This window comes from Pelophylax lessonae (genome assembly GCF_965119305.1).
Source record: "Pelophylax lessonae genome assembly, chromosome: 4".
In the NCBI taxonomy this organism is placed as follows: domain Eukaryota; kingdom Metazoa; phylum Chordata; class Amphibia; order Anura; family Ranidae; genus Pelophylax; species Pelophylax lessonae.
Window position 1 is genome coordinate 388560574 of NC_138771.1, and position 27486 is coordinate 388588059.

The window sequence follows — 27486 nt, forward strand, 5'->3', positions numbered from 1 at the left end:
CATCAGAAGTTCTCCACCCTTCGCTGCAACCTCTTCAGACAGGTCACAGGAGGCTGCAGGACCATTCAGAACGCAGCAGGGCTTGTGGATGCGCAATTGGAGCAAAAAAAGCCACAGGAATCACAACCAACTTCCCACAGTATTTGTGGTTGACAAAAGGAAAAAAAAAAACATTGGTGATCATCCAAGTTAATTTAAATGCAAGCAATCTCAGTGTTACCAGCATTAATTAAGGCTTGCACGCCCTAAGAAAAATATCAGGCAAAAATTTTAAGTTCCGAGGAATGATAGTGTGTACAAGCCGATTCCAAACAAAAATTTCCGAAGGGACAAACTCCCAATTTTATTTGTATAGGAACAAAATTAAAAGAAAAAAAAAAAAAAAAAAAATCGGATGCTCGTTTGCCCAACTTACATAATAGTGTTGACTCCACTTTAGGGATGAGTCTAAACTATTTTTACAAGAAGATACATGTTAAAAACAGTACAGCATAGCCACTGGTTTGCTTAATTTAGAGCAGAAAAACCTTGGCATCCTAGTACAAGCAGTAGTAACCATGTCCATTCCAAAAGAAAAAAATAAAAAAAAAAAAAAAAAAAATCACAAGCTATAAAACAAAAAAAACACTTTACCTTGCTGCCCGAGACATTATGGAACTTCTTTTCCAAGATCTTTTTTACAGGTTCCTCCTCTTTAAATGTAATAAAGACAAAGCCTCTTCGTTTGTTAGTTTTTGGATCCATTGGCAGTTCAATTGATTCAATCTAGAAAAAACATGAATTCCATTAACCCATCATTCATTCTAAAAGTTTCAACATAAAGTACTTCAGCAACACCACAAGTTGCCTGCTTTTACCAGCAGTACACTCAGCACCAGAAAGATTACATCTAAACTCTTCATGGTTAATACCAAAACCTAATCCCTATAAAAGCCTTCGTGCCTATGAAGAATGCTACCATTGCAGAGGAATGACAATGTGCCAGGCTTTTCGGCCAGAAGCATAATAGCCAACCCACAAAGTAGATCAAGTTTCATGGGGTGCACACAGCAAGGATTTTGGTCTCCGGTTTAGGTACCTTGTAAAGCCTGTTCAGAACTTTCAGGTGTTTTAAAGTGCAGTCTAATTAGTATAAATTTGTAAAAAAACGGAATTTTTGTAAAATCTTACCTGTAAAATTCCTTTCTCTGAGTCCTCCGACAGTCGCCGCCTCTTCATATTCGTCACATATGGGGTATTAGACTTTGCTCCGAAGGAGTAGCTAGGCAACAGAATATGTTAACAATAAAGCTTTAACATATCCCACCCTCAAGGGGTGGTCCCCTCAGTCAATACCCTCCTACTTCCTGCAACCATATCTCAGTTTTAGTGGAATAGCAGTAGAGTACACAATCAAACCCCAAAAGAGGGGCGGGGGCGGCGACTGTCGGAGGACTCAGAGAAAGGAATTTTACAGGTAAGATTTTACAAAAATTCCGTTTTCTCTTACGTCCTCCGACAGTCGCCGCCTCTTCATATTCGTCACATATGGGGACGTCCCAAAGCAGTGCAAACATGAGGGGTGGGAAACGCATTCGCGCCGAAAGGCAACGCAGTCTCCGCATCAAAGAAGGAACCTTACCAAAGGAAGGAACCAGCTGGGCAACAGCAAAAAACAAGTGCTCAACAGGAGCAACAACCCAGGAAAAGACAAAAAACCAGGGGATACAAAAAACTATCCCAACAGCCAGGAGTCCCCAACAAGGGACCCTAGGGAACAGCCGCACTAAGAACCTTGCGGCCAAAGGAAGCATCCGCCGATGCCTGAACATCTACTTTGTAGAATTTTGTGAAAGTGTGCACGGTCGACCAAGTCGCCGCCTTACACACCTGGGCTACAGAAGCCCCATGACGACAGGCCCAAGACGTACTCAGAGATCTAGTCGAGTGCGCCTTCACAGGCACAGGGGGAACCCTCCCCTGCAAGGCATAGGCCTGTTCAATGGTCTGCCTGATCCATTTGGCGATGGTAGAGGCCGAAGCCGCCATGCCCTTCCGAGGACCCTCTGGAAGAACAAACAAGGAGTCCGTCTTTCGAAAAGACTCAGTCGACTTAAGGTAAACCCTTATCGCCCGAACAACATCCAGAGAGTGCAATCTCACCTCCTTCGGATGTTTAGGCTTCGTGCACAACGAAGGCAAGACAATATCCTCATTAAGATGGAAGTCCGAAACTCGTTTCGGAAGAAAAGAAGGATTAGGTCGCAAGACCACCTTATCCAAATGAATAACCAGGTACGGAGACTTGCAGGACAAAGCCGCCAGCTCAGACACTCTGCGAGCCGAAGTGATCGCCACCAAAAAGGCGACCTTTTTGGACAAAATAGACAACGAGATCTCCCTGATCTGTTCAAAAGGAGCACGTTGTAACACAGATAGAACGAGATTCAAGTCCCAAGGGGGCAGAGGATCCCGCCTCGGGGAACCAGATGCCGCACACCCTGAATAAAGGTGCCAACCAATGGGTTGGAAGCCACGGGACGTTGAAACAGAACGGCCAGAGCAGACACCTGACCCTTTATCGTAGCCAGCGCCAAACGCTGATCAACACCCGTTTGAAGGAAAGACAGCACACGGGACACCGAGTACGTGCGGGGTGAAAACCCCCTGGACTCACACCAGGCAAAATAGGCCTTCCAAGTACGGTAATAAACCTTCCCCGAGGAAGATTTCCTCGCATTGATTAAAGTATGGACGACCTCCGGAGAGAGACCCCTCTCCTTCAGGACCTCGGTCTCAACAGCCAGGCCGTCAAAGCCAGCGACTGTAAAGCAGGATGGTATATCGGTCCTTGAGACAGTAGATCGTCTCGAAGAGGCAGACGCCACGGGGCGTCGACCGCCAGATTCACGAGGTCTGCGTACCAGGACCGGCGAGGCCAGTCCGGTGCCACAAGAATCACCGTGCTGCGTTCCGAGTGTAACCTGCGAAGGAACCTGGACAGCAACTGAATCGGTGGAAACGCGTACATCAGCCTGTACTGATGCCACGGGGCCACTAACGCGTCCGACGCGTCTGCCCGAGGGTCGCGCGTCCTTGCCACGAACCTCTTCACCTTGTTGTTGAGGCGAGATGCGAACAGGTCCACATCTGGAAGACCCCACTTCGCGCACAACGTCTGGAAGACAGCCGGATGGAGAGACCATTCCCCCTGATCCAGGGTCTGGCGACTCAGATAGTCCGCCTGCCAGTTCTCCACTCCCGGAATGTGAACCGCCGTTATCGCCGGGACATGAGTCTCGGCCCAAGACAGAATGTCGGCCACTTCTCGAGCCGCTCGGGCACTCTTGGTGCCCCCTTGGTGGTTGATGTAGGCCACAGCCGTGGCATTGTCCGTCTGCACCCGAACCGGGCAACCCTGCAGCCGGTCCATCCAGCGATGAAGACAGAGACTTATCGCACGCAATTCCAGAATGTTGATCGGAAGGGAAGACTCCCCCTCCGACCAAGTCCCCTGAGCGGACAGAACGCCCAGAACTCCACCCCAGCCCGACAGGCTGGCATCCGTGGTGATTACCGTCCACGAGATCGGACGAAACGACTTGCCCCCGGACACCAACGGGGACTGGAGCCACCACAGAAGGTTTTCCCTGGTGCGAAGACTCAACGAGATCTGAAGATCCAGAGATTGAGGTCGCCCGTCCCACCTGGACAGGATCTCCGCTTGGAGACCCCGCGTGTGAAACTGTGCGAAAGGAATCGCCTCGAAGGCCGAGACCATCAATCCCAGACATCTCATACACGTCCGCAGAGACGAGTTCGGAACGTCCCTGAGGGACCTGACTTCCTCCCGGAGAGTCCTGAGTTTGTCTTCCGGCAGGAAGACCTTCGCCTGCACCGAGTCCAGTATCATTCCCAGATAGGGGAGACGAACCGACGGACTCAGTGTCGACTTTGGAAAATTTAACGTCCAACCAAACTCCTGTAGAGTTTGCATCGTGACAGACAGGTCCTCCTCCAGACCCTGGCTGGTCGCAGACCGAACCAGAATGTCGTCCAGATACCCCAGGACAGAAACGCCCTGGGCCCCCAATAATGCCAGAACCGGTGCAAGCACCTTGGTGAAGACCCGCGGAGCCGAGGCGAGACCAAAGGGCAACGCCACGAACTGGTAGTGATCCTCCGCAATGGCAAATCGAAGGTACCTCTGATGACCCTCGAATATGGGGATGTGAAGGTACGCATCCTTAAATCGATGGAGGCCATGAATTCCCCCGGAGCCAGGGCAGCCACCACCGACCGCAGCGATTCCATGCGGAACTTGCGAACCCGCACAGAGCGGTTCAGAGCCTTCAAGTCCAGAATCGGACGAACCTTGCCCTCCTTTCTGGGCACGGTGAACAGATTGGAATAAAACCCCCGAAACCTGTCCCGATGAGGCACCGGAACCACCACTCCCTGAGCCCTCAGGTCCCGCACCGCCAGGTGCAGGTCCCGCAAGCGCTCTGGAGACAGTTGAAGATTTGAGGGAAAAAATCTGCTCTCCGGCCGAGAGAGAAACTCGATCTTGTAACCAGATCGAACGATTTCCAGAACCCATCTGTCCCGCACACGGGCCAACCAGGGCTGAAGAAAACCGAGCAAGCGTCCCCCCACCCCAAAACTGGGTGAGGGCGCCCCTTCAGGCCGAACTGTTATGGGCTGCAGGTCCGGATTGGCCGGACTTCTGTTTACCAGACCAGGGCTTCTTCTGAGAGCCTTGACCTTTGAACGGTTTGCCCTTGTAGTGCGGCCGAAAGGCACGAAAGGACCCCTGAGGGGGCCGAAAATTAGCATGCTTCTTCCCAGAAGCCCCCTTAGCCTTGGGGAAATGGGGCAAGAGAGTGCTCTTACCCCCGGTGATCCCCTTAATCAACACATCCAAGGACTCCCCAAAAAGGCGAGACCCATCATAAGGCAATTTTGGCTAAGGTCTTACGTGAAGATTGGTCCACCGACCAACATTTCAACCAAACCAGGCGGCGAGACAACACCGCCACGCTGTGCACACGTGCAGCCAACGGAATCAGGTCCAGGTCCGCATCACACAGATACATGACACCCTGGTCTGATCCACCATATCCAGGGTCGCCGGCGAGGCCGAGTCGGCCACTAGGACGCGCCTAAGCATCTGCGTCCAACTTGCGATTGCCTGGGCCGCCATGAGAGAAGCAAACAGAGCCTTAAGCATAGAACCCGTAACAGAATAAGTATGACGGGCAAGAGACTCCAATCTCCTATCCGTGGCATCACGGAAAACAGGGGAACCCTCTGCAGGAATCGCAGTGGCTTTGTTCAAAACCGCAATTGCATGATCCACTGGTGGAGGCACACACCACCTTTCATCAGTGACAGGCGAAAAAGGATAATGCAGCTTGAATTTACTCGGCACCGCAAAAGGCTTGCGCAGATCGCGCCATTGATCCTTAACAGCGCGCTGAAAATCAGCATTGCAGGGAAAAACCTGCGGCGTCCTGCGTTTCCTCTGCGTCCCATAAGCCGCCAAGGCAGCGGGGGGACACACTTCGTCCTGCAAACGCAGCGTTTGCTTAATGGAAGCAATCAACTCATCCATGATTGCAAGCTCTTCAGGCGAGCCAGGGGGAGAATTATCAACCCCCTCAACTTCAGCCTCCACCTCAGACCCCACTAGATCAAGAGAGGAGCGGGACCCCGATAAGGAGGCCCCTGCCAGAACAGCCCCATCACCTTCACCCTCAGAATCAGAGGAAAGAGCAACTCTGGGCCTTTTAGTAGATTGAGCAGCCACCAGCATTTGCACCTGAGCAGCAAGGCCAGCCACAATAGTGGCTAAATCCCCCCCTGGGGGGGAAACAGCGGTCCCCTGGCTTTCCACCAATACTGTAGGAAATTTGCCCTCCTGAGAATCCATTGCCCCTGTAATGCCAGACAACCAAGGGTTAACTGCCCCTTTTAAGCAAGCGCGGCAAGCGCAGCCCACCGCACCACACACAAGCACAATGAGACCCCCACAGGGAATATGCAAACTGAACACAGGCAATGGATAGCAAGAACAGAAGGATAAAACCTGAGGAGACCCTCGCCGCTGCTGCTGCCTCGATCGGTGTTCCAGGAAAGAGGAAGTGATGCTGCCAGGGCGCTTCTATGTAAGCCTATGGAGGCTACAAGAAAATGGCCGCCATGCATGTAAACCATGCGGCCGGAGCGGGTGTAGGCAAAATGGCGTCGTTTGGCGCCGAAACCGCCGCTCCACAGTGCATTAAAACACACATTACATTCCAATATCAGAATACATGTCAGATCGCCGCAGCGATCGCCGTATATGCCCAAACATGCCAAAAAAACATGCCCCACAGCACACAGCTTCTCACACTGACCAGTCTGACACACACAGTGTCATACAGCTCCCCCCCCCCCCCCTTGCAGCCCACAGCATGCAGCCGAGAGATAGGGAGACAAGCAGTGTGAATAGAGGCAGGTTACACAGTCCCAGACTGACACCCCCCCAGACAGACAGGTCCCCACATAGATACACTTACCTCACATGGCGTGGGGGACCCGCACAGGCGAACAAGCCGCTGCACATGAGGCAGGGAGAGTCGCAATTCAAGACGCACAAAATGGGGGTTAAGAAACCGCACAGCGTCCAGTGAGGTAGCCACCTCACCAATCATCCCTGCACCGAACAGGGATGGGTCGTTCACTGTGCCAGGAGCGTTACCTGGCTGAACGCTCGATGGCAGACTGGGAAGCCACTGACCCACGACCTGCGACCAGCCCGAGACCCAGTCCGCATGATCCTCTTCGTCCGAAGAACTAACGCTGACAAAATAACAGCTAAATAAAGGTAGAGAGAAAAACTCAAACAAAATATTAAAAAGAAGAAAGAGTCTGGGACAGAAAGTCCCAGCACAGAGAGAGCCAGCCACTCCTGACAAGCTAGACATTAAAACTGAGATATGGTTGCAGGAAGTAGGAGGGTATTGACTGAGGGGACCACCCCTTGAGGGTGGGATATGTTAAAGCTTTATTGTTAACATGTTCTGTTGCCTAGCTACTCCTTCGGAGCAAAGTCTAATACCCCATATGTGACGAATATGAAGAGGCGGCGACTGTCGGAGGACGTAAGAGAAATTTAGATTAAAGAGTGGGGGATTAAAATCTGAAGTCTAGTCATGTCTGTGAATGTCAGTTTTACAATGCCTCATGGGACTTGTAGTTCCGCAACAGCTGGAGGGCTGTAGTTTGGAGATCCAGGCTCTACACAAAAGCAGACAGCCCATGGCTGGTGAGAGGGTAAGGAAGGGTGCATTACATAGCTACCTGTAAAGATTTACAGTTTTTAGATTTAGTTTTAGAGCCGGTTCACACTTCTGCGTGTGCCGGGTTCGCATGTCATGTCGGAGCGCACTGCTCCGACATGACATGCGATCAGCTGTGCGGTGCGAGTTTAGCCATACAGTTTGTATGGCTAAATTCGCACCGCACCCGCAGCAAAGACGCACAGGAGGCATTTTTGCTGCCGCATCAGGATCGGATCGCACAGCGGTTCACACTTGTGCGATCCGATCCTGTGCGAACTGCACGATCGCACTGCGATATGCGATCAAACTGGGGGTGTCGTTAAGATTACATTGACACCCCCAGCGGATCGCATATGGCAGTGTGAACTGCCGGGGGTGCGTGTGTGATGTGGGAACAGGCTGCGAATTCGCAGCCGTCCCGCATCGCAATAGTGTGAACCGAGCATTAAAGATTTTAAACTCCTTGGATGGGCCATGTCATTCTGCAGGAGTGAGATTTCCAAGGCATACTTGTTTGCATGCAAACAACCCTAACACACCCACACTAGGTAACACCATTATGTGAAGCTGAGCCTCCATTTTAGAAAGAACAGAAATGCAGTGAATGAATACAGTGAATGAATGAACCAGGAACAGTCCTCAAGCCAGAAAAGAAGGGATCTATACAACAACATGTTGCAGCCTCTAATATAATACAGTTTATCAGTGTGTATTAGGCAAATTTCATTACAGGAGAGGAACCTGTACAACTGCAAGAATGAAGGGCACACTGGAGTTCAGCGTTAAAGGATTTCCACTTTAGCAGTGGATAACATCCATTACATTTGAAGGTTTAAAAATTACGGCTTACATTTTAGGCCCCTCTTACACAGGCAATTTGATGGGGTCTGTTTTTCCAGGTGGACCCAATCAGAAGGTCCATTTGTTGATGTAGCACCCTACAAGGTAGGTGCTAGGTAAAGTATAGTGGTCCTTGTCTGCTTAAAAGCAGGGCCATGATTTTCAGTCAGGTTGTCATGGTTCCCAGGTGTGGCTGAGATAGCCCTCATTGGGCAGTGGAGGAAATCCAGCCAATGGCAGGCCCAGGCTAGTATCTACCCCAGAAAGGCAGATTCTGACGCACAGCATTCTAGGAGTATAAGTTTGAGGAGAGTGCATGACGCAGCGTCTTTGGCGGGAAACAGAGTCCCAGGAGGGAGGGTATGGCTGTCTCTCCTCCTGTCAGAAGGATCATGTGGCTGCCTGTGAATCCAGAGAGCCGAGCTGAGGAGAAGATCCGGTGTGCCAAGGACCAGCGGTGATAGAGGGGTTTAGTTCCAGGAAAGCATTCCAAGTTCGCGAGTACTGTGAATTTCCCCTGAGGGTCTGCCTAGTGTAGAGGGGACCACTCCGGTGACGGTCCCAGGGATCCAGGAGCCAGCTAGTGTAAAAGGGGGTGCCTAGTCTGGGGACCCTGAAGTGTAAAGAGAGTGCCAGCAGTTGGACCATGAATAGTTAAGTGTACAGCGTTAGGAGTTGCAGCAGCACAGTTACAAGGAACTACCTCAGGTAAGTGAAGGGCTGGAGGGAGCCTATCACAGGACTTTTTGAGCTAGACAGAGTGCCAAAAGTCAAGTGTTACTACAGTAATGGATCTTCTGCGTTAACCAAGGAGTTAAAGCCTAAGTTTCAGCACATTTAAGCAAAAACTGAATCTTTGTAAAATCTTACCTGTAAAATTCCTTTCTCTGAGTCCGACAGTCGCCACCTCCTCCAAGTCATCACTATTGGGTATTGGCTTCGCTCCGCAGGAGTAGCTAGGCATAAGACTTAGTCAAAAGAACAAAAGCATTTGCATAGACACACCCATGGGGGCTGTCCCACTGGTCAATACCCCCCTGCAGTGAACACTCCCAACTCAGTTTGGTAGCATAGCAGCAAGTGTACAAGAAAACCCCAAAAGAGGGGCGAGGGCGGCGACTGTCGGAGGACTCAAAGGAATTTTACAGGTAAGATTTTACAAAAATTCTGTTTTCTCTTACGTCCTTCGACAGTCGCTGCCTCCTCTAAGTCATCACTATTGGGATGTCCCAAAGCAGTGAAGACATGAGTGGGAGATGCAACCGTAGAAAAGGCAACGCAGTACCCACATCAGAGAAAGGAACCTTACACTCACAGTAAGAGAACCTTCTGGGCAACAGAAAACAAGGCTCAACATGAGCAACAGCCCAGGAAAGCAAATAACCCAGGGGAATAAACAAACCGGACAGCCAGGGACCCACAAAAAAACAAGGGTCCCTTATGGCACTGCCGCACTGAGAACTTTGCAGCCAAAGGAGGCATCAGCTGATGCCAGAACATCCACCTTATAGAATTTGGAAAAGGTGTGCACCGACGACCAAGTCGCAGCCTTGCACACCTGGGCCACCGAGGCACGATGCCAATAGGCCCAGGACGCACTCAAAGATCTGGTAGAGTGCGCCTTAACAGGGAATGGTGGAACCCGTTCCTTCAAAGCAGGGGTGGGGAACCTATGGTTCGGGGGCCGTATGCGGCCCCGAAGTCATCTGGTCCGGCCCCCCATGCAGCTTAGCGTGTCTCAGCTGATCTGTCAGAATGGAGCCGATGCTTCCTGTTTAGTTCCTGCTCCGTTATGAGTGTCTGAGTGAGTCACAGGCGGAGTGATATCAAATGCACTCCGCCTGTGACCAATACAGAAAACATCACCTCTTCCTCCAGCATGGCTCTGCTACACTTCTAGCCAGCATTTCCCGCCAGCAGCACACACAGCAGTACCAGCCAGAACCAGCAGTACCCACAGCAGAACCAGCAGTACCAGCCAGAGTCAGCAGTACCTACAGCACAGTACCAGCCAGCAGTACCAGCCTGAGCCAGCAGTACCCGCCAGCAGTACCCACAGCACACTACCAGCCATCAGTACCAGCCTGAGCCAGCAGTACCTACAGCACAGTACCAGCCTGAGTCAGCAGTACCCACAGCAGTATCAGCCTGAGCCAGCAGTACCATCCAGCAGTACTCACAGCACAATACAAGCCAGAGTACCAGCCTGAGCCATCAGTACCCACAGCAGTACCAGCCAGCTATACCCACCAGCAGTACCTGCCAGCAGTTCTTTTCAAAACTTACCACCACAAAAGAGTCATCTGCGCTCCAGACTGACCGATGCAAACCTGGAAAACCTGTTGCGAGTAGCAACATCATCAATACTAGCTAACATCACACACTTCACCAAAGAGAAGCAGTTATAGCCATCACATTAGGGGTGAGATAATTAAATGTTTGACCAAATATAACAGGCTAATTTTTAAAAGGTGATAATTTTGTACGGCCCCCGCCCGAATGGTTTTATAAATACCCAAATGGCCCTTGGCAGAAAAAAGGTTCCCCACCCCTGCTGCAAAGCATAGGCCTGCTCAATGGTCTGTCTAATCTATTTGGCAATGGTCGCTGCAGACGCAGCCATGCCCTTCCGAGGTCCCTCAGGAAGGACAAAGAGGGAATCAGTCTTCCGAAAGGACTCCGTAGACGACAGGTAAACCCTGATCGCCCTGACAACATCCAAGGAATGCAAAGCAACCTCCTTAGGATGCTTAGGCTTCGTACAAAGCGAAGGCAGGACAATGTCCTCATTAAAAGGTGGAACTCAGAGACCACCTTAGGAAGAAAAGACGAATGTGGTCGCAAGACCACCTTATCCTGGTTTATCACCAAGCAAGGAGAACGGCAAGACAACGCCGCCAGCTCCGACACCCTGCGAGCCAAAGTGATCGCCACCAAAAAGGCAACCTTCTTAGACAGCCGAGGCAACGATATCTCCCGGATGTTTTCAAAGGGAGCACGCTGCAACACGGACAGAACCAAGTTGAAGTCCCATGGAGGTAAAGGCTCCCTCCTAGGAGGAGCCAAATGTCACACACCTTGAATGAAGGTGCGAATTAAAGAATGAGACGCCACAAGGCGTTGAAAAAACAGCCAGTGCGGATACCTGGCCCTTTATCGTGGCCAGCGCCAATCCAGTCCAGTCTGAAGGAAAGCCAACACTCTCGTCACCGAGTACGAGCGAGGGGAGAACCCCCTGGACTCACACCAGGCGAAATAAGCCTTCCAGGTACGGTAATAGATTTTACCAGATGAGGTTTTCAGAGCCTTGATTAAAGTAGGAATGACCTCAGGGGCGAGACCCCCCCGTCTCTCAGGACCTGGGTCTCAACAGCCAGGCCGTTAAAGCCAGCGAGTGTAAAGCAGGATGGAAGATCGGTCCCTGAGACAGTAGATCTTCCCGCATTGGTAGCCGCCAAGGAGGCGCCACTGCCAGGTGAACGTCGGGATACCAGGACCGGCGTGGCCAGTCCGGTGCCACCAGAATCACCAAGCGAGGTTCCGAGGCCAACCTGCGAAGGAACCTGGACAACTGAATCGGAGGAAAGGCATACATCAGACGATACTGATGCCAAGGGGCCACCAACGCATCCGAGGCGTCTGCCAGAGGATCGCGCGTTCTTGCCACAAACCTTTCCAACTTGTGGTTCAGCCGAGACGCGAACAGATCCACGTCCGGGGATCCCCACTTCGCACACAGCAGTTGAAAGACCTCCGGATGTAGGAACCATTCCCCCTGGTCCAGGGTCTGGCGGCTCAGATAGTCAGGCCTGCCAATTCTCCACACCCGGAATGTGAACTGCTGAAATCCCCGGGACATGAGTCGCGGCCCAAGACAGAATGTCAGTCACCTCCCGGGCCCCCCTGGTGCCCCCTTGGTGGTTGATATAAGCCACCGCAGTAGCATTGTCAGTCTGTACCCGAACAGGACGGCCCCGAAGTCGATCCGACCACTGGAATAGACAGAGCTTTATCGCTCTTAATTCCAACACGTTGATCGGAAGGGAGGATTCCTCCCCCGACCAAGTGCCCTGGGCAGACAGATTGAACAGGACCCCACCCCAGCCTGACAGGCTTGCATCCGTGGTAATCACTGTCCACAGTAACAGACGGAAGGACTTGCCTTCCGACACTGCCGGGGACTGGAGCCACCACAGAAGATCCATTCTGGTCCAAGGAATCAATGAGATACTCAGATCCAGGGACTGAGGTAGTCTGTCCCACCTGGCCAGGATCTCCGCTTGGAGAGCCAGAGTATGAAACTGAGCAAAAGGTATCGCCTCAAAGGCCGATACCATCAACCCCAGGCACCGCATGCAGGTCCGGAGGGACGAGGACGGGTGGTCCCTGAGGGACCTGATCTCGTCCGGCAATGCGGCAAGAACACCTTTGCCTGAGCAGAATCCAGGATCATTCACAGATAGGGAAGACAAACTGATGGAGACAAGGTCGACTCTTCTGTACGTTGATGGTCCATCCGAACTCCTGGAGCGTCTGTACCGTGGTGGACAGATCACGCAGCAGGTCCTGGCTGACACTCGATCTTAGGAGGAGATCGTCCAGATATCCCAAGACTGCAATGCCCTGTGCCCGTAGCAGGCCCAGAACAGGCGCCAGCACCTTGGTAAAGACCCTTGGAGCCGAAGCGAGACCGAAAGGTAAGGTAACGCCACAAACTGATAGTGGTCCTCCGCGATAGCGAACCGAAGGTACCTTTGGAGACCCTCGAAAATTGGGATGTGTAGATATGCATCCTTCAGGTCTATAGAAGCCATGAATTCCCCTGGGCTCAGGGAGGCCACCACCGAGAGATTCCATACGGAACTTCCGAACGCGCACAAAGCGGTTCAGCGTTTTCAGATCCAGAATAGGACGTACCTTGCCCTCCTTTCTGGGCACAGTGAACGGACTTGAATAAAACCCCCGAAACCTGTCCCGATGAGGCACCGGGACAACTACCCCCTGGGCCAGGAGGTCCTGCACCGCTTGATGCAGGTCCTGCAGGCGCCCTGGGGTCAAATAAAGATTGGAGGGGAAAAAAAATCAGTCCGCCGGCCGGGAAAGGAATTCGATCTTGTATACTGATCGAATGATTTCCTGAACCCACCTGTCCGGAATTCGGAGCAGCCAAGGTTGGAGGAAACCGCGCAACGTCCCCCCACCCCTGAAACGGGTGAGGGCGCCCCTTCAGGCAGAGGCGGATAGACCCGCCGAACCGGCGTTGCCTGACTTCTGCTTGCCCCTCCAGGGCTTCTTCTGGCTACCTTGGCCCTTGAAGGGCTTGCCCTTGGTTTGATTCCGAAAGGCACAAAAGGACCCCTGATTGGGTCGGGAGGTGGAACCCAGTTTGCCACGAAAGGACTTGTTCTTCGGGTTCTGGGGCAGCATGGTGCTTTTACCCCCCGTGACGCCTTTCACCAAGGTATCCAACGCCTCGCCAAAAAGGCGACACCAGGACGACCAGTCCGACTCCCAGCTCCGCAAACGCTGTAGTCTTCCGAAGATCCAACTAAGCGCAGGAACAAATAAGCTAGTAGTGCAAGAAAACACTTTTCACAAAAAAAAAAAAAAACACAGAAGAAAGGCTGAGACCGTAGCCCCAGCACAGGGATAATTCCTAACTAGGCAGAAGACAAACTGAGCTGGGAATGCTGATAGCAGGGGGGTATTGGACCAGTGGGACAGCCCCTATAGGTGTGTATGTAAATTGCTTTGTTTTTAACAAGTCTTATGCCTAGCTTACTCCTATGGATAAGAGGTCAATACCCAGACCGAATGAAGACTGAATGAGTGGGCAGCGACTGTCAAGCGGACGTAAGAGAAAAAGTAGTGAGTGTACAGCTTGTATAACCGTGTAAATTTGCTGTCCCCTCAAAATACCTCACACAGCCATTAAGGTCTAATCCCTTGGCAACAAAAGTCATTACACCCCTAAGTGAAAATGTCCAAATTGGGCCCAAAGTGTCAATATTGTGTGGCCACCATTATTTTCCAGCTCTGCCTTAACCCCCCCCCCCCCCCCTCTTGGGCATGTAGTTCAGCAGAGCTACACAGGTTGCCACTGGAGTCCATGACACTCCCACCACCATGCTTGACTGTAGGCAAGACACTTGTCTTTGCACTCCTCACCTGCTTGCCGCCACACATACTTGACAACATCTGAACCAATTAGGTTTATCTTGGTCTCATCAGACCACAGTTCCAGTAATCCCATGTCCTTAGTCTGCTTTTCTTCTGCAAAAACTGTTTGTGGGCTCTCTTGTGCATCATCTTTAGAGGAGGCTGCCTTCTGGGACGACACCCATGCAGACCAATTTGATGCAGTGTATGGTCTGAGCACTGACAGGCTGACCCCCACCCCTTCAACCGCTGGGAAATAGACCTATGGCACGGAACAAGTGCACTCAACTTCTTTGGTCGACCATGGCGAGGCCTGTTCTGAGTGGAACCTGTCCTGTTAAACTGCTGTACGGTCTTGGCCACCATGCTGCAGCTCTGTTTCAGGGTCTTGGCAATCTTCTTATAGCCGAGGGGCTGCAGTCTTTATGTAGAGCATTAACTCTTTTTCAGATCCTCGGAGAGTTCTTTGCCACGAGGTGCCATGCTGAACTTCCAGTGACCAGTATGAGAGGGAGAGCAATACCACCACATTTAACACACCTGCTCCCCATTTACACCATCAAGTCACATGATACCAGGGAAGAAAAATGGCCAACTGGGCCCAATTTGGACATTGTCACTTACAGGTGTACTCACTTTGGTTGCCAGCGATTTACACATTAATGGCTGTGTGTTGAGTTATTTTGTGCGGACAGCAAATTTACACTGTTAGCCCCGGTTCACACTTGTGCGTGTGCGGGGTTCGCATGTAATGTCGGAGCGCACTGCTCCGACATTACATGCGATCGGCTGTGCGGTGCAAGTTTATCCATACAGTTTGTATGGCTAAATTCGCACCGCAGCAAACACGCACAGGGACCCTTTTTGGCAGCCGCATCAGGATCGGATCGCACATCGGTTCACACTTGTGCGATCCGATCCTGTGCGAACTGCACGATCGCACTGCGATATGCGATCAAACTGGGGGTGTCGTTAAGATTACATTGACACCCCCAGCGTATCGCATATGGCAGTGTGAACTGCCGGGGGTGCGTGTGCGATGCGGGAGCAGGCTGCGGATTCACAGCCTTCCCGCATCGCATAAATTAAACTGCTCTGGTAGATAAAAGGCCAAGTGCAAAACAGCATGTTTAAAGTTTCCAAAACTGTAGTACGAGTCACCTTTGGGGTGTCTGCTACAATTATGAGCGGGGGGGGGTGCTTCTAAAGTAGGCAGTGGCAGGACCATAGCGTTGTATAATATGGTAAATACAACAAAAAAAAAAAAGTATTGTCCATGCAGTACTGTACCAAACTTATTTTTAAAACTATTACAGCACTGAATGCAGAAAAATTGCCAGGAAATAAAGGGTTGAAACAGGCTGAGTTGGGCATTACTACATAGAAACAGAAATTATGCTCAAAGTACAGAGAAGCAAACAAAAATGTAAACATAATAAAATTACGGATTACTTAATTTTGCTCACAGTCTTACAGAAGCTTAAAAAAAAAAAAAAAAAAAGTATATGGATAACAGCAGACATACCTCACCAAATGTTCCAAAGTATTCCCTGATCTTCTCTTCACCTGCTTCTGGGTTTAGTCCTCCAACAAATATTTTTTTTATTGGGTCCTTTTTCATAGCCATTGCCTTTTTTGGATCAATTACTCTCCCATCTAGTCTGTGCTCTTTCTGTTCTAAAACCTGTCATAAGGGAGAATCTTAAGTACAAAAAACTTCATAGGTAATTACAAAAAAAAAAAAAAAAAAAAAAAATACAGGACTTGATACAAACCTTGTCAACACTAGCAGCATCCTTAAACAGAATAAAGCCAAACCCTCTAGATCGACCAGTATTTGAGTCCATCTTGATTGTGCAGTCAGTCACTTCACCAAATTTAGAAAAGTAATCTTTTAGGTCTTTCTTGCTTGTATCCCAACTGAGACCACCAACAAACATTTTCCTGGAATATGGTAAATATAAAAAAGTTTAGCAAAATACTCCAAAAATATCTGGGGGGAGGGGGGGGGGGGGGAGTGTAATAAATTACATCTGCAATAGAAAAATGTGAAATGCTTGGCACTAGGGCTGAAACAACTAATCGAAAATAAATCGATTATGAAAAGTTGTCAACTAGTTGGTCAACCGATTAGTTGGTCTGCATACCAAATGCATTTTTTACCTTGCTATAGGGGCACTCTGAAGGCATGAAGAGCCAGAAGTGTCGGTGGGGGCCCCAGGAGGAAGAGAATCAAGGCTGCTCTTTGCAAACATATATTACACAGAGGTTATTTTCTTTTTTTAAAGTTTCAGCTTTTAGTACTACTTTAATATAAAAGATTTTTCCTCTACCGTTGACAAGACAGCTCCATCTAGTCAGAGACAATAGGGTTATGCTCCTCCTATCAGCAGAAATAGGCACTAGGCAGGAACAAAGCTTAACACCACCTATGGGGGCTGTCCCTGCAGGCAAAACCCCACACACCCTGCTATCAAACAGTTTTGTTTCTGCTTAGTTAAGCAATAGGACTTCGGTCTTCACTATTATAGGAAGGTTAGCGTGTGATTTTTTTTATTTTCACTAGTTAGTTCCCGAGGACCAAGATCCAGTGGAACTACAAGCAACAGCTGGCTGTTTCGCACTGGATAATCTAGATCCTTAAGGTCTCCCAGCCTGGCCAGTGAGCATGAGCAGATTATACTCCAGAACTAGGCCTCGCCATGACAGTGCCCCGATGGATGGGAACGAGCCTGTGAGGGGACCCTCTCGCTGGGAAGCACACGACCTGGAACACCCTGAGTCGCAGCTTCCCCTTGGCTGACAGCAGCCCCAATCCTAGGTGGGAGGTGATCTGTATCGGAATGGCGCACACCTGGTACCGTGGTATGGTGTGTAAATTGTTCCCACAAAAACACCTGGCAGTCTGAGCGGACGTGGGCCCTTCCCTAGAATAGTCGGACCTTAGGGGCTCCCTCAGCTCCCCTGGCACCTTGGAGGACTAGTCCTGTGTACCCTTGGGCATTACCCTACCCCTAGCAGGTTTTTACTTGGGGGGGGGGGGGGGCGTGATTATGCGGCTGCTGTGGCGCTTGAGGGGGGTGACTTGTCCTGTGTGGGACCCTGGGCAGGGACGTTCCGATGCCCATTGTTCTGGGCCCCCTTTTGAGGTTCCTGGAGACTGCATGGCGCGCCGTGGAACATTTTTATATTGCCATTAGTTTATATGGGCAGCAATTTTCTATAAATCCCCGAGAATGCATGGGCGGCCATTATCCCGAGGTCCATAGGCTAGATAGGTATGTGGCATGGCTTTAAATAGAGGCCGAGTTTTCTTTTCCTGTACAGTCAGTGTCAGTTTCGTTTTTGCACAGATCGTGCTGGAAATCTCCTGTGGGCTGGCTGAAAAGCTGGTCGGCGGACAAGGCTTCTAAAAAGGCCTTGACGGATATTCCCTGGACAAGTTGAGGTAAGAGCACTCATCTTCCCCAATCCTCTAAAGGCAAGGCGTCACATCCTAGGCAGGGGCATTCCTTTAATGCTCATAAAAAAAAAAAAAACTTTCGTGCCTCTGGGTCGCAAGAAAAAAGGAAAATCATTCAGGTCTTCTGGGGGTTCCAAGAAGCCATGGTCGGGGAAAGCAAAGACCAGCCAGTCTTGACCTGCAGACAAGTCCTCGTCTGCATGAAGGGATGCCACCACCCGACATCCGTTTCTTTCTGGAACCCTGGACCTCCTTGATGCAGGACAAATGGGTTCAAGAACTGATCCAATCTGGGTACAAGATAGAATTCAGGTCTTGCCCGTCCAATCTCAGACTATCCCCAGTCCGGTTAAAGGGACTTGCGAGAGGCGGTACACGATTTGCTGTCGCAAGGAGTTGATTGTACAGACTCCTTTTTAGGAATGTTTTCAAGGGTTTTTTCAAACCTCTTCAGAGTGCCCAGGAAGGAAGGAAGGAAAGAAAGGTGCGTCCCATCCTGGATCTCAAGGCCCTGAACCACTTTGTGTGGTTTCTTCGCTTTGCGGTCGCAGAGCAACATCATCAATTTGTGGTGTTAGCCTTTGGTCCCGCCTCAGCTCCCAGAGCGTTTACTAAAATCTTAGCAGCAGTTGGCATTGCTGCTCCAGCGGGTGATTGCGGTACCTAGACGATCTCCTGTTGAGAGTGGACTCTCCAGTCTTGTTGGGGGATCTGACGGCCACTGTCAGATCTAAGCACGGATTTCTTGAAATTGTTGTTCCAACCAAAATCCTGCAGACACCTGTCTTGAGACTGGGTAATCTGGTCTTGACTCTGGATTCAGCCTTGTCCAGGGGAAGAAACACCTTGGCCAAGCTGCAAAACTTTCAGGAGGCGATTCGGTTTTTGTTGGCGAACAATCTATCCTCTTCAAGTTTGCATGCAGGCTTGGGAGTCTGATGGATCAACCTTCGAATGTGGTTTCCGTTTGCTCAGTTCTATACCAGACTTTTGCAGAGGGAGATTTTGTCAAATGGAACAAGGATTCAAAGTCCTTGGACTCGGATACGGTTAAGCCACGACACAAGGTCTGCTCTTTAGTAGTGGATCCAGTCTCCAGCACTATGCCAGGGCAAGTCCTTCCTTCAGTTTTGAACGGTGACCACAGACGCTAGCCTATCTGACTGGGGCAGCGTTCTGGGGAAGCTCTGTGCCCAGGGTACCTGAATGATGGAAGAGTCGAAACTACAGATAAATGTTTTGGAGATCAGAGCAATAAAGCTTTGTCTGAGCTATTGGACGACTCGTTTGCAAGACTGTCCAGTTTCAATCAGACAAGACACCACGGCGGTGGAAAAATTAATTCCAGCCCTCTCTGCTGTACACATTGCAGGGTGTGGAGAACCGGCAAGCGGATTACCCACGCCGTCAGGTGTTGAACCAAGTGGAGTGGTCAGTGCACCCGGAGGCGTTTCATCTCCTGTGTTTTGTCCTCTCAACAAAGGTTCAGAGATTCGTAGCCAGGTCTCGAGATCCTCTGGCCGATGCCACAGACGCTCCTTGGGGGTCGATATCAGCTAATTTCTGCCTTGAAACTTCTGCTGAGGTTTATGCGCTGGATAGAGATGGAAGGGATTCCGGCCATCCTGGTGGCTCCGGACTGGCCTCGCCAGTCTTGGTACGCAGACCTAAAAAAAGGGTGGTTGCCAATGCTCCTTGGTCATCTGTGCATAAGTGTATAAAATTCTACAAAGTAGATGTTTTGGCATCTTCGGATGCTTCCTTTGACCACAAGGTTTTGCAGGCTGCTGTTTAAAGAGAACCGATTTTTTTGTTTCTTTTTGAGCGTGGATTGCTTATTCAGGGTGAGCTCCAGTTGTTCCTGGTTGGCCAAGTTTAGCCTTTGGGGAGTTACGTTTCCGTCTTCTTCCCACCCCTCATAAATATACTGCTTTGGGAGATCCCTATAGTCTGGCTCGATGGAGCTGTGTCTGCCGATGAATAGAGAAAACTGGATTTTTGTAAAAACTTACCATTAAATCTTTTCTCTGAAGTTCGACAGACGCAGCAACCGCCCCTCTACTTCTGAGTGAATGGGTTTTTTTTTTTTTATATATTCTAAACACTGCTTGCAACTAGACTGATAGCAAGGCGTGTAGGGTTATGCCTGCAGGGACAGCCCCCATAGGTGTGGTTAAGCTTTTTAACTTGCTAGTGCCTATTCCTGATAGGAGGAGCATAACCCTACAGTCACTGACTAGATAAGAGCTGCGTCTGTCAAACTGTCAAACTTCAGAGAAGGATTTTATGGTAAGTTCTTATAAAAATCTAGTTATATCTCCCTTCCACCCTTCATATAGCTTCATGTCTGACTCCTAGAATAATAATAATAATAATAAATAATAATAATAATAAATAATACTAATACTACACAGTTGTGCTCATAAGTTTACATAGCCTGGCAGAATGCGATTGCTTGGCAATTTTTGAGAATATGAACAAAAAAAAAAAAAATTTCACTCATGGTTAGTGTTTGACTAAAGCCATTTAAGATCAACTGTGTTAACTCTTTAAATCATGACCAAAAAAAAAAAAAACTACCCAAATGACCCCGATCAAAAAAAGTTTACATACCCTGGTGATTTTGACCTGATAACATGCACACAAGTTGACACAAAGGGGTTTGAATGGCTATTAAAAAAAGGTAACCATCCTCACCTGTGATCTGTTTGCTTGGAATTATTGTGCATATAAAAAAAAAAAAAAAAAAAAAAGTTCAATGAGTGCCGGTTTACATATATGCGATGCAGGAGCCCTGCATATGCAAATCGCAGGGGAGGGGGGCGCATCAGTTCAGACCTCAGACAGATACGTACAATCTGTATGGCTGAATTTGCATCTCACAATCGTATTGTGCTCCGAAACAAATGTAATGTTTGCCTTAGCACTGATGTGAACCAGGGCTACGTTTCTGGACTCCTGACAGACCCTTGCGTCTCATCCAGTGCTGCACTGACATTTCTGGATTCTGAGTGAACTGTATATAAAAAAAAAAAAAAAAAAAAAAAAAAAAAAAGGAAAGGGAAGGGATATAAAAAGATTCCAAGGAATTTAGAATGCCAATCAGCAGTGTTCACACAAATCAAGAAGTGGAAAATGAAGGGTTCTGTTGAAACTAGACCACGGTCAGGTAGACCAACTAAAAAGGTCAGCCACAACTGCCAGGAAAAATTGTTCAGGATGCAAAGAAAAACCCACAAACAACTTCAGGTGAAATAAAGTACTCTCTGAAAACATGTGGTGTGGCTGTTTCAAGATGCACAATAAGGAGGCACTTGAAGAAAGATGGGCTGCATGGTCGAGTCGCCCGAAGAAAGCCATTACCAAGCAAATGCCAAAAAGTATCTCGCTTACAATACGCCAAGCGGCACAGACAATTCTCAAACCTGCTGGAACATTTATTTGGACTGATTGAGCTTTTTGGCCACAACCATAAACGCTACATTTGGAAAAGGGGTAACAAAGCCTATGATGAAAGGTACACCATTCCTACTGTGAAACACAGAGGTGGATCGCTGATGTTTTGGGGATGTGTGAGCTACAAAGGCACAGGAAATTTGGTCAGAATTGATGGCAAGATGAATACAGTACGTTATAAAAATACTGGAGGAAAATTTGCATTCATCAGCCCGGAAGCTGCGCATAGGATGTACTTGGGACATTCCAACATGACAATGATCCTAAATACAAGGCCAAGTCGACCAGTCATTGGCTACAGCAGAATAATGTGAAGGTTCCTGGAGTGGCCATTTCAGTCTCCTGACCTCAATATCATTGAGCCACTCTGGGGAGATCTCAAACGTCCTGTGCAAGACAGCCCAAGAACTTACAGGAACTGGAGGCTTTTAGCCAGGAAGAATGGGCAACTTTACCATCTGAGAAGATGAAGAGCCTCATCCACAAAAGACTTCAAGCTGTCATTGATGTTAAAGGGGGCAATACACGGTATTAAGAACTGGGGTGTGTAGACTTTTGATCAGGGTCATTTGGGTTGTTTGTCCAATCTGTCATTTGGGTCATTAGGATTTAAAAAGAGTAAACAGTTGATTGATAAACACTAACCATGAGTTAAAGAAAAGTTTGTGTTATTCAAATTCTCTGACAAATGGCCACGAAATCATAAAATTCTGCTAGGGTATGTAAACTTCTGTGCACAACTGTTTGTGATATATATATATTTTACGGTTTCACCGAATAAATGAACCCCTTATAGTAGCGATTATTTGCTCTTTTTGCACTATAAAGGGCTAATTTTAGTTTATCCCCCCTCCCCCCCCATTAGGACAGGTAATGCAAAAAAAAAAAAAAAAAGTCAACAACACGTACAAAGGAATTGGCATAATAAGTAAGGTGATGTAATATATAGTATATATAATCCGTAACATAAGATCCCAAATCCAACTCAACGGTAGGATCAGTATAAAAGAAGGATATTGTGGACAATAGTCCAACAGGCAAGAAGTCTGTGACGGAAGCTGAAATTCTTGCCTGTTGGACTATTGTCCACAATATCCTTATTTTATACTGACCCTACCGTTGAGTTGGATTTGGGATGCACCCGCTCCTGATGAAGTGGAATTTATCCACGATACGCGTCGAGCCCATTATTGATGCATCTTTTAAATTTACCAAATATTTGGATCTTATACATGTTAACTATTAATGACTATTACTTTCCAATGTACATCCTATCAGCTTTGCATGATGTTAATTATTATGTTAATTAGTGCATCATTGAGTCAATTATCACATGTGCCATGCAGTCATTGTAATTTTATATATGATGATATTCATTATTAAAATTGTTCTTTTGTATTAGTTACTCTACTATTCTATATGCCAACCACTCCCACTTCATACAAAATCCCGTGTTCCTTCCCTTCCTGTTTTTCCTTGTCAGTAATACTTGGCAATCGGCTGTATAATAACAATGTTACGGATTATATATACACTATATATTACATCACCTTACTTATTATGCCAATTCCTTTGTACCCATTAACCTTTTTATTCCCTTCCCCCTTAAATCTACAATTTGTACATAGGCTGAAAGAAAGAATGTTTGAAAATTTCACTTGCTTAATTTTAACATTGTTTAAAAATGAATTTCTGAACGACTTCTTTGACCAAGAGGTTTTCTATTCTGCTCCTTCACATTTTACTGTCACTGTGGTCGAAAACAGTTGATTTGACCCCACTAACGATTAGAAAATGTTCTCAAACTAAACTTTTTTTTGAAGAAAGACATTTTTGTATGGCCAGCATAAGTCACAGCAGACACAGGGAGCTTTGATCAATCCACCTGCCTATGATAAGGGAGTGTCATACATAATATTACAGTTCTGTCTGAAAAACGGCAAAACAGGTCTTAATTTTTTTTCTTTAAATAAAAAATTAGATCCGAGTTCGACATCTACCAGATTCAACCTCTAATAGTATATACAGTACATCTCTTGTGTTAATTCTCAGTGGATTAGAGATTTTGCTCCCTAACCATATAGTTGGTAATTTAGATTTACCACTGCATATAGATTAAAAAAAAACAAATGCAGTTTATTTAATAACTTTACATATTAACTAAATTATACACCACACTTTAAGGTTATTATTGGATTATTGAAACAATCGGCCAACTAATAGATTATGAAAATAATCGTTATCATAATCGTTAGTTGCCGCCCTACTTGGTACCTTCGATATAAGATTTAATTTATTTTTCCCTCTTCGCCTTCCAGGACGGCCCAACATGAGATGATAGGCACCTCCCCACAGGGAAACAATCCAGATCCAATTTGTTAAAAGGCCCCACCTTTCCACTTAGTTTAGATTGTGTTTCTTCCTCCAGCGAAATGTTTGTTTTGTTTTACTGACCTAATGACTTGGTGTCTAATGGTCCCCGTGAGCCAGGTTCCGTAAATTGCTGTGAGAGCTGAACTCTACCTGCCGCCTCCTTAGGCTTCTCACTGGTCACCCCCATGCATACAAGCCGTCGGTCACCTGGGGCACCTCTAGGCTTGTCTCCGGCGCCAGCAGCTCTCCACAGAAGATTTTTTGAAAAGCCCGCGGAACGGGCGCCTAAAGCCTCATCTCCGAACCGGAACTTCCGGCGCGACGTCAAGATACAGCCGCACAGCGATGCTGAAGAGAAAATTATGGAGGAGACGCCGGACCCGCTTTCTAGCGGGAAAGACTCCCAGGCTACAGGAGCCCAGACAGCTGCAGGGGAATGAAGCCCTCCACAACCCACCTTCCGGAGAAGGGGGGGATGGGAGGCCGATGCAGGTGTCGGCAGCCAAACCCAGGTCGGGACAGGTGCTGGAACATATACTTGCATGTTATTTAAAGACTGCTGGTGCTGACAAAAATGCCTGGAAAAGTCCAGTTTCCCTGACCTTAGTCTACTTACGTGTCCTTTCTATGGTCCATGTAAAATAAAAAAAGATGTAAAGAGCCCGGACAGCTGCAAAGCAAGGAGGCCTGCCGCAACCCACCTCATGGGAAGGAGGGGGGGGGCGGTTCAGTTGGCTACAGGTAAACCCAGTCGGAATCAGGTAAGTGACGCATTTCCTTGACTGTTTGGGACTGATACCAGCATTAAGCATAATCCTCAGTAAGTTCCCATATGTTCCCTCATCAGGACCTGTAGCCAAAACTTGCTGTGAGCAGGAAGAGTGATCTGGTGGTCATTTCCTCTTCTCCTGCGAAATCCCCAGATGGGGGTATTAAAATTGACTGGTTAAGAGATTTCCAGCTAGGAGCAGGAAGAGTGATCTGGTGGTGATTTCCTCTTCTCTTGCAGAATCCCCAGATGGGATATTAAGCTGGCTAGTAAAAAGGCCTCAGGCTTAATTATAAGACACCTCCTTCCAGAGGATAGTAAAGCCCATGTGTTCCCTCAGCGGAGCCTGTAGCTAACTTGCTATGAGCAGGAAGAGTGATCTGGTGGTGATTTCCTCTTCTCTTGCATTATCCCCAGATGGGATATTAAGCTGGCAGGTAAAGAGGCCTCAGGTTTAACCACTTGCCGACCGCTCACATTGACACTACTGCGGCAAAGTGGCACGATCCCGTCCAGCAACGTAGACCTACGCCGGGCTTGATCACGGCTCCCAGAGCGCGCGGGAGCTGATTCTGGTCGGATTTGGTAGGGAACCGTTCAGTCACCAGATACAGACCAATGATCTTTGGTCTGGATCTGGCGATCGGTTCCAGCCAATGGTAAACCTCTCCACCTGCCTGTGTAATGTAAACACAGGCAGGGGAAGTGATGTCACTGTCCCTTCTGGAGCCCTTTTCGGTTCCAGGAGAAAGACATCAAAAATGTGAGTTGCACCAAGCAGCACACTGACACTTCACATAGGCACATTTAACCCCTTGATCACCTCCCAAACCCCTCACAGTGAACACTATATACAGTGGTATACAGATGTTTTACTAATCCCTGTATAAGTGTCACTTCTGAGCCTAATTTGCGCTAGGCCCAAATAGGGTTAGGGCACCCGCCACCTATCCCCTAAGTTTTAACCCCTTGATCACCCCCAGTTAACCCCTTCACTCCCTATCACTGTGCACTAAATACAGTATATAGGGAAATACTGATCACTGTATTTAGTGTCACTTCTGACCCGAATTTGCGCTAAGCCCAGATAGGGGATAGGTGGCGGGTGCCCTAACCCTAATAAAAACTTTTAACCCCTTGATCTCCCCATCACACAGTGCACCAATATATACAGTATATCAGATAACTACTGATCACTGTATTTAGTGTCACTTTTATTTGGGCTTAAATTAGGGTCAGGTTTAGGCCACCCGCCATCTATCCCCTATAAAGGTTTAACCCCTTGATCTCCCCCAGTTAACCCCTTCACTGCCCTGTCACAGTGTTCACTATATACAGTGATTACCGATCACTGTATTAGTGTCACGGGTGACACAACTTAGGCTAGTTAGCGTCAGGGTCCCACTACACCACTGTTATTTAGCGTCAGTTACAGTCAAGTACACCAACACACACCTCCATTACTAGTATAGTGTTTGAACAGATCAATATCTGATCAGAACTATACTAGCGTCCCCATAAATGTACTGTTCCCAAAACGCAGTGTTTGCACAATCAGCACTGATTCCTGCTAGCACCTGCGTTTAGCCCCCCTGCCCAGCCCACCTTACCCAGGCAAGTGTAGTAATCAATAGATTACTGTCACTTCCAAAAAACACAAATCACACAAAACCGCTGCGTTAAGAGTCAGGCCTGATCTCTGCTAGCACTAGCAGTTTTTTTTTTGTAGCGACCAAATAGTCCTCGACAACCAGGTGCTTTTATTACCTAGTATTCACACTACTGTACCGGTAAATTTAGTTACTAAAATAACCAAACGTCGGTACAGTGGTGAAGAGGTCTACAGTATACTGGCCATGTCAGATGGGAGCGATGGGGAAGCCTCACTGGCAGAATCAGGGTCAGTATACGAACCCGATGACAGCAGCGGCTCCCTGGCAGATAGCTCCGGCGACAGAGGGGTCCCTCCATTCTGGAGTTGCAAGAACCGGGAGTTTTTCGTATGCAGCAGAGTGCCTGTACTAGTGCCGTTCACACTTCTCGTGACCTGGAAAGCAAGAGCGGCCTAGTACACCCTCAACCTACAACGAGCACTGCAGTATCACTTGGTGACGTGGCGAGTCCCCTAAGTGCAGTTGAAGCTGGTGCAGTGGCTAGCACGAGTAGTGGCCCGCAGCCACCGCGTATCCGAAGACAGGCCCGTAGAGCCTATAGTGTCCTCCCTGAAGCGCTGGCATATCCCAATTGGCAGCCCACAGATTCCACAGCGCCAGTACTTCCCCCATTCACTGCCCAACCCGTAATCCAAGAGGAAACAGCTGGTTTTAATCCCATTAACTTTTTGAGCTGTTTTTCACTGAAGATCTTTTCGGATCTATTGTGGACCAATCAAATTTATACGCTCAACAATTCATCGCCGCCAACCCAAATTCACCCCTTGCCAGACCATTCTCCTGGAATCCTATTACGATTCCCAAGTTTAAAACCTTTCTGGGCCTTTCCTTCAACACGGGCATTACAAAAAAGAATGAATTGCGGTTATATTGTTCCACTGACCCAATTCATCAAGTGCACGTGTTCTCTGCTGCCATGTCCAGGGCTCGATACGAACAAATATTTCGGTTCATGCATTTCAGTGACAATGAACTGTCGTCCTCGGGGAGACCCTGAATATGATCGGCTCAACAAAATTCGGCCCCTCGTAGACCACTTCAATCAGCGGTTCGCAGCCTTGTTTACCCCCAAAGATGTCTGCGTTGACGAGCCCCTGATTAAGTTTACTGGCCGCCTTGCTATCAAACCGTATCTCCCAAGCGTGCCAGATACTGGGTCAAGCTGTATAAGCTGTGTGACAGGGCCACAGGCTATACAGTTAATTTCCGTGTCTACGAGGGAAAAGATAGCACTGTGGAGCCCCGACTGCCAAGACTACATAGGGAGCAGCAAGATAGTTTGGGACTTGGTGTCACCCTTATTCGGAAAGGGGTACCACTTATACGTGGACAATTTTTATTCAAGCGTGCCACTTTTTAGACACTTTTCAATTGCAAATTGGCGCTTGTGGCAGCGTGCGATTTAATTGCCGGGGCTTTCCCCAACGGCTAGTAAATGCCCCACTGAGC

At 48.5% G+C, this 27486-nt stretch overlaps 1 protein-coding gene across 3 annotated transcripts in view; it reads right to left on the reverse strand.

The window, feature by feature from the left end:
- HNRNPAB (heterogeneous nuclear ribonucleoprotein A/B) overlaps nt 1–27486 on the reverse strand; it is a 115592-nt gene that overhangs the window by 46870 nt on the left and 41236 nt on the right. For all 3 annotated transcript variants that reach the window (XM_082256861.1, XM_082256860.1, XM_082256859.1), the window contains exons 2-4: nt 16079–16247; nt 15829–15987; nt 634–765 (exon numbers count right to left, since the gene is read on the reverse strand). In XM_082256861.1, coding sequence (XP_082112987.1) covers nt 634–765; nt 15829–15987; nt 16079–16247 — 460 coding nt within the window. The remainder of the gene's footprint in view (nt 1–633; nt 766–15828; nt 15988–16078; nt 16248–27486) is intronic.